At 38.6% G+C, this 7,108-nt stretch overlaps 1 protein-coding gene across 1 annotated transcript in view; it reads right to left on the bottom strand.

The window, feature by feature from the left end:
• LOC103799779 (mucin-5B) overlaps positions 1-6,525 on the bottom strand; it is a 27,694-nt gene extending 21,169 nt beyond the window's left edge. Inside the window, exons 1-5 of the mRNA XM_009072127.1 lie at positions 6,403-6,525; positions 3,044-3,296; positions 1,986-2,038; positions 1,499-1,599; positions 1,069-1,220 (exon numbers count right to left, since the gene is read on the bottom strand). Of these exons, the coding sequence (XP_009070375.1) occupies positions 1,069-1,220; positions 1,499-1,599; positions 1,986-2,038; positions 3,044-3,296; positions 6,403-6,523 (680 nt within the window). The 5' untranslated portion in view covers positions 6,524-6,525. The remainder of the gene's footprint in view (positions 1-1,068; positions 1,221-1,498; positions 1,600-1,985; positions 2,039-3,043; positions 3,297-6,402) is intronic.
• Positions 6,526-7,108: the final 583 nt, after the last annotated feature.

Raw genomic sequence — 7,108 nt, forward strand, 5'->3', positions numbered from 1 at the left:
CATTATGAAGTTTTTCTTCCAGGGCAACTGCTACACATACTGAAGCCGTATTTTCCAGGAAGTGTCTGGACATGGGCTGCTGGTGAGAAGCAGGGAGTAAATATTTCATTTTCCTTTGCTTCTACACAAAGCCTTTGCTTTTGCTTTACTAAACTGTCTTTATTTTGATCCATGAGATTTTCCATCTTATTTTCTCCCCAACCCTGTCCTGCTGAGGAGGGTAGTGATAAAGCACCTGATGTCCAGCCAAGGTCAACCAACCACACCTTGATAAAACTTACCTAGGTCTGGAGGACTGAAGATAGAAAATTTTGGTTGGAATACCCTTGACATAGACTGCATATTTTCCCCCATGTGTGTGCTGTTCTCATAAGAAAACAAAGTCCTCACTGCAATAAAACTTCCTAATGCCTCTCTGATAGCAACAACTGCTTATCAGGCTTTGACTTCATATATTAAACTTGATTGTCTGTACCAATGGTGATTAGACCAAAGTGTTTTGAGCTCTTACTTTCTGAGCAACCTCTTGGCATCCTCTCTAAATAATGGATAAGGATTTAAAGCATTTTACCAACCGTGATCAGTAATGACAGTGAAATTTATGGCAGCATTATACCAGAAATAGGAGCAACTAGAGCATTAATTTGTCTTGAGAACTATGCACCTGGAAACACTGCAAGTCATGAGGGAGGACCACTGCAATTCCTGCCTTGTCTAAATGCAATCCTTTTCTAGGGTTTAGCTGTGCCCAACAGACAGAGACTCAATTGCCCCTTACAGACAGAGCAACCACAGACCAACCAGGGTAAGGCTGGTACTTCTAAAGCTGGTGTGGAAGGAGAAAAGGATGGAAATTGCTTGACAGAAGATCTTGGTACTTGTTCTCCCCAAGTGCAGGTTTGTGCAGTGTGTTGCAGAGAAATACACCCCCTTTTATTTTTACTAAAAGCCTGATGGCTCTAATGATGAAGAGAAAGGCTTTGAAGTACATCCTGCCCCATGGGTGCACTATGCACTGACAATTTTAACAACCTTTGTTTTAAAACAAGACTCCCTGGATTAACATACCATGTGTTGCAGTCCACTTTGATGGTTTCCCCAGGTTTGTAAAAGTGTCCTCCATGGACACATGGGCATTGATCTTTGGGAATACATCCTCCACTGCCATCCAGTACCAGTCCATCAGGACACATGCATCCAGAAACACATTCTGTGACATACTGCACATTTAAAGATACAAGAGAAGGCAACTCATTAATGCACAGGAAGAGCAGCTAGCAGAGGCGCTAGCTCTGGATGGCAAAAAATTCCTTAACTCTAAGTTAGTGGCAATCAAGCTACAAGTATCACAGCTACGTTGTTAGCTACAGCTGCTGCGTTACCAGTAAAGCAACTGCTCTGTGAACAGCTTGGCATGTTACCATCAGTGTTTGTTAAGGACAATCATACATGCATAGCCATGTTGTCCTATGTTCCTGCTAGGAGGTGAAGTCCTTACACAGTGCATGTCCTGCGTCTTACAACTTTTCTGACACTCTGATCCAATTGCACCGGGACCTGCAGAGCTGCAGTTGAAGTAATACATAGGAGCAGGGCAATCTATAGTAGAAAGAAAACATTTTAGGAAGGCAATTTAGTGAAAGCAATCAGGATGCCATCAGCAGTTGTAAAACTAACCAGAGCATTTCAGAGGGCAGTATGTATCGCTCAATTAAAGTTTCTAATAGCTTTTGCTACTGCCTACCAACAGTGCAGGGAGAAGAAGGCAGCTAACTTCTAAGCTTTGGGAAATATCCTCATCTTTTAAACAATGCAATAAGTCTGGTGACATTTTATGAAGACAAATATTATCAATAACCAGCACATTTGAGGGAGAAGAAAAAAATGTGCAGAAAACAAAAATGTTACAGAAAGTGAGCAATAACACAGACAAACATTGCAAATAGCAGTCAACACCATAATGCCATTATTTAACAAAATCTTACCTTTTACCAGGACAGTTTCTCCAATGCAGTCTAATCTTCCTTGAATGCATTTGCTAAAGAGATTCCATCAAATGAAACACATTATCTCTTTGCACGTTTCTCCCTCACTAGAGGAAGGCACTGCAAAGCTTCACTACTCACACGAAAACCAAATTCCTAGCAAAATGAATATTTGGTACAACTATCCATTACACAGATATGAATTACCATCCCCAGAAGGAAGATGAAGAGGCCCAGCTCTTAAATGCTCTCCCTTCATCTGCCACAGGTTTACTGTGTGTTTTTCCTAAATCAAGTTTTTTATAAGCATCTGTTTTCCACTCCATGACATAAGCCTAATACTTTCCTAAATAAGAGACCTCTCAAATTATTAAATGAGTCTGTGTTTAAAAATTAGTCTAGAATCCTCAGTGGGAAGACAGAGAGAGAGACAGAGAGTATATAAACACCTAAAGATAATAAAACAGCCTTCCCTTGGTATTTGTTTGCATTGCTGCCCTAAACTAGTTGAAAATGAGGAGATGACAATTGTTTTTCCCTGCAGATGCAAATTAATTTTGCTATTTTTAGCATTTTCCCCCAAATTTCTGTCTCTCTTGTTTTAAAAACTCAGTTTAAAAACTGAGATTTGGGATTCTTTTCTGGACCACTTTTATTTTTTAAATAGTCTGCAGGATGATGTGTTGGAGGGTGGTTTTTCCTTTGCCTTTTCATTTCAAAGCCTGAAACTCTCCCAAACCTTCTGTCTTCTAGAAAACTTGCTCTGGATACTTTTTACAGAATAATGAACTTTGCATAGAGATAGATTACAAATTTTGCTCTACTTAACATGTTTTCAGGTTCTTGTTTGCTATCAGGAATATAGGATCTTAACCTTTGCTGTGGCTGCACTTCCTGCCAGGGGAATATTTGCTTTGGTGCAATCTAGGAGTAATTTGTCATTATTTCTTACTCTAAAATCTAAAATTATATTATTCATGGATTGGAACAGAGACTTCTCCAGTGAGCCCTGATGCCCCCAGGCATGTAACAGCCTTTGCATCATTAGAGCAGCTTACCACATCAGTTTGTCCTCTTGGAAGGAGTTGCCAGGCTGAACAATCTTGCCCTTGTAGTAGCAGGGACAGTCATCTGGAGTTACACATTCCTCCTCATCATTAAGGTATGTCCCTTGGGGGCAACCACAGCCCTCCATAGGAGCAATGTGAACGTTGCACAGCGGATCAGGTTCACCCAGTGAGCGGCAAGACTGGTTACAGTACTTCATGCTATAGTTATAAACCATAGTCTCAGGACAGTCCTCAGAGGGATCTTTGCAAGAGAAATAAAAGGGATGTATGGCCTTCTTTGTGAAATCATCTCTCATGTTGTTAATACAGCTTTCTGCACATTGGTATCCATAAATGTGCTTTTTTCAAACTAGAAGACCTTGTCTCCCAGTGTTCTGGGGGAAGTCTGCTTACATAGCCTAAACTATATAGTACTGAATACTGAGATACTCAGCAGGATATATCTTGACTTGATAAGGAAATCAGCATAATTTTGTAATTCATACCATTTACATTTCTATCTTATGCCAAGAGCTGAAACCAATAACTTTGGGCTTGTCGATGTGGTTAAAAACTATTTTTCTGAACTTAACTAATGATTTCTTTGGCTGGGAATAATTTTTTTAAAAAAAGAGTATTTTGTAAGAGGAAAATTTTGATGTTAAATGGGCAGTGACAAGGAACTCTGCTAATCATGTGATACTACCAAAGAAAGTGTGTTTCAATCCACATAGATATCTTGAGGAAAACTCTCATCATTCTCTGGGGAAACGAGAAACAACAGTTTCTAAGACTTCTGAGTGAACCAAAGAGTTAAATACCAAAATCTAAGGAGCTCAACTCACCCTGTAAACCAGTAAAAAGCTGATCAGTTTTCACAGGCTGCCAATATATAATACCTTGAAAATTCTGCCATAAAATCTGCCATAGTGAACCAAAGGGATGACGTCAAATTTTGTCAGAAAATGTCATCCACGTTAAGACTGTGCTTTTCAAGAAAGCCTAGCATCCAGATTCCTCTAAATTTCAATAAGCGCTGGGCATCTAGTCATTTTGTACCACTTTCTAACTTATATCTGCAGATTTACCCCCCCCAAGCTGTTCTTCAGATACACATAGATAAATCCCTGAGCTGTTCTTCAGATACACATAGATAAACTAGAAGGTACAGGGGAGTTGATCATGGCCAATTGCACTAATCAACTTTGCAGCAATGACAACAACATATTGGCAATAGGTTCAATGTTCAAATAAAGCTCCGTATTGTTTTCCATTCCATGACCACAGTACACTTTCTTAGATTAGGTAGTGTGCTAGGCTTGTGCACACATTCAAAACCTTTACCAACAAAACCCAGTTGATTTTCTGGTTGTAGCTGGAGCAAACACAATATTCTGTGAACAGATCAGGAAACCCATATTTTTCTACATTATAGGCATTCTATAAAGAGGCAGAAACTGATATTTTTAAATCAAAGCTACAGATCAGGAAACCCATATTTTCCTACATTATAGGCATTCTATAAAGATGCAGAAACTGATATTTTTAAATCAAAGCATGCCAAATGAGAAAGTTATTAATAAAGATGTTGAGCATGAATTTGTATCTGTCTCAACTGGTAGCTAATAACACAGTAAAATAATGTGTTTACTGTCTCCCCGTACTTTTTTTGTAGAGGAAAAAGAACACTTTTGATAAAATGAGATCTGGTAAGAGAAAGGTTATTTGATTATAGCACTCATGGTTACAGATTTGTCATCTTAGATTATATACATCGCAATTGGAGGCAAGAGAACAGAGAACATGAGCATACCAAAGCTAGCTTAAAGCCAGCTTGTATAAGGAGCATCAGAAAAGCAGTGCCATGACTTAGCAAAGACTACTAGCCCAAATGGTCTACTGGTTTATGCCTCTGTTAAAGACTGTGCAACATATATGCACAGCCAACAATTAGCTGCAATGTAGACATCCACATAGGATACAAACTGCTTTGGATGCTGCCTGCAGCTTGGCAGAGTGGATGCAGCTTCAAGATCTGGAACAGACTTTTCAACTCACACATTAGGACAGAACACTGGGAGTGACTGTCATGGCCTGTTTATTCTTTCCCTTGTGAACAGTGCAACCTTCACTCTTATCAGAGCCATGTTCCCAAAAGACTATTTCTTCTTAAATAAGGCCTAAAACAATTGTGCTGATTAATCCATTAGCATTTTTTCCCAAGGTTACTGGACTGTTTGAGTCAATATTACCTACTGTGCCTTAAGCCCACAGATTTCAGTCAAACCCATGCTGCAAACCAGTCTTGATTTGTCATAAAAATGTCAGCAATTCTATGCTGGGAACAAAGCTTTCCATAAACAGTGGCCATGTCTAGTACATAAATCTGCATGATTATAGGAAAATTTGCTGAGGACTCACTGTGTTCCTTTGCATTATTTCAGCACAGGTTTGTGAAATTGCTCTTACTGCAACCTCAAATGCCTTTGACAATGCACCATACTGGTTACATTGCTCGTCTCTATCAAGTATCCCAGTTAGCCTCTAAGTCAGGCAATTAAATAGATCACAGTTGCATCAAAGCTGCATAAACTGTTGTTATGTTTTCTGTTCATATGTGTTTGCAGTCAAGAAACCCATACATCTATTTTCATGTTGATAGCAGCAAATCTCACTTGAACTATCTGACCATTAATGAAAAAAGGGAAATGTTGGAGTAAAATTCAGAATCTGAGGCTTGTGACTTTTTTTCACAGTTCTGATACCATCTTATAATAAATTCTAGCATATGTGGACTCTGAATTCAGGATTCAATGACAATGTGTGTGTCCAGGAAACTTTTGTTCATTTGTGAGATAGTCCTGAGTTGAAAGTGCCTTTAAACACTTTCACATTCTCAGATATCATCAATATATATTTATTTTTAAAAAATTAGTATTTTACTGTCAGATGGAATGAGAATGGTATAATTTGCATAGGGAATGTTTGAGACGAGAGGGCTGAATGTACTACAAAAAAAGGCATCAGAATTCAAATACATGGGGAAGCCCATGGGTTAAAAGTAACCTAATTGCTAACTAAAAAAAACCCAACTCCTGTTTTGATTTGATGAATATGCCTTATACTATTTTACTTCTCTGAGTACTGAATTTATCTAATATTTTACACGTGGAACATGCATCATAAGAGCTTGAAGTGGCCATGAACTGATTTGGAAGCCAGAAGAATTTTACAGAATATAGGCTTTTTCTATTTTTTGAAGACCCTCTAACTTGATGACTAAATACAGAAGGTACTGAGTGTCACAGGCTGGGCTGTCCTGAAGCTGTTCCCCCATATCCCTACCCAAGGTATTTTAGGACACATACCACAGATGCCCTGCCTCCAGCCCTTCAGGGACACGCCTGCTGAAGCACAGTCTCTGGCATAAGTAGAGAGCACACTACACAGTGCAACTTCACTCTTCTCAGCATTACAGGTGTCATACATGCATTTCTAGAGGATGGAAAAGAACATAGGTACTACTATGAACAGCTCACAGAAGAAAAAGAGGGAAACATAGCAATTCAAAAAGTAATCAATCAATGTATTTTTTAAAAAAAACACTATTGTTACCAAAGAAACTTAGTATCCCTAAAGAAAATGTGTGCTAATGAAATACTGTGCAAACCTGAGAAAGAGGAAATCAATTACAGAAACTGCAATAATATTATGTCTAACACTCATGAATAGATGTATAATGAGGAAGATAAGGGCACCTATAGTTCATTAAAACACTAAGAGATGTCTATACTAGCTTCTCATGGGGATGTACAATCTAGGACATGTCAAAATACATCATCTGAAAATATACATACCTGAAAATACTTCACAGTGATGAGCGGCACTTGTGTAACCACAGTGTGTGGTAAGATACACCCAATTACATTACAGATGCGTATCAGTATATGGTTTAATTGGGAGTCACATGCAATGACATTTTAAGAACTAGTTATGTAAGTAAAAATGGAATTTAAAGCTTGAGTTCTTCTAGTTGGGTGGCTGGACACAATCACAGAATCATAGAATCAACCA

The sequence above is a fragment of the Acanthisitta chloris genome, unplaced genomic scaffold (genome assembly GCF_000695815.1).
Source record: "Acanthisitta chloris isolate BGI_N310 unplaced genomic scaffold, ASM69581v1 scaffold5403, whole genome shotgun sequence".
In the NCBI taxonomy this organism is placed as follows: Eukaryota; Metazoa; Chordata; class Aves; order Passeriformes; family Acanthisittidae; genus Acanthisitta; species Acanthisitta chloris.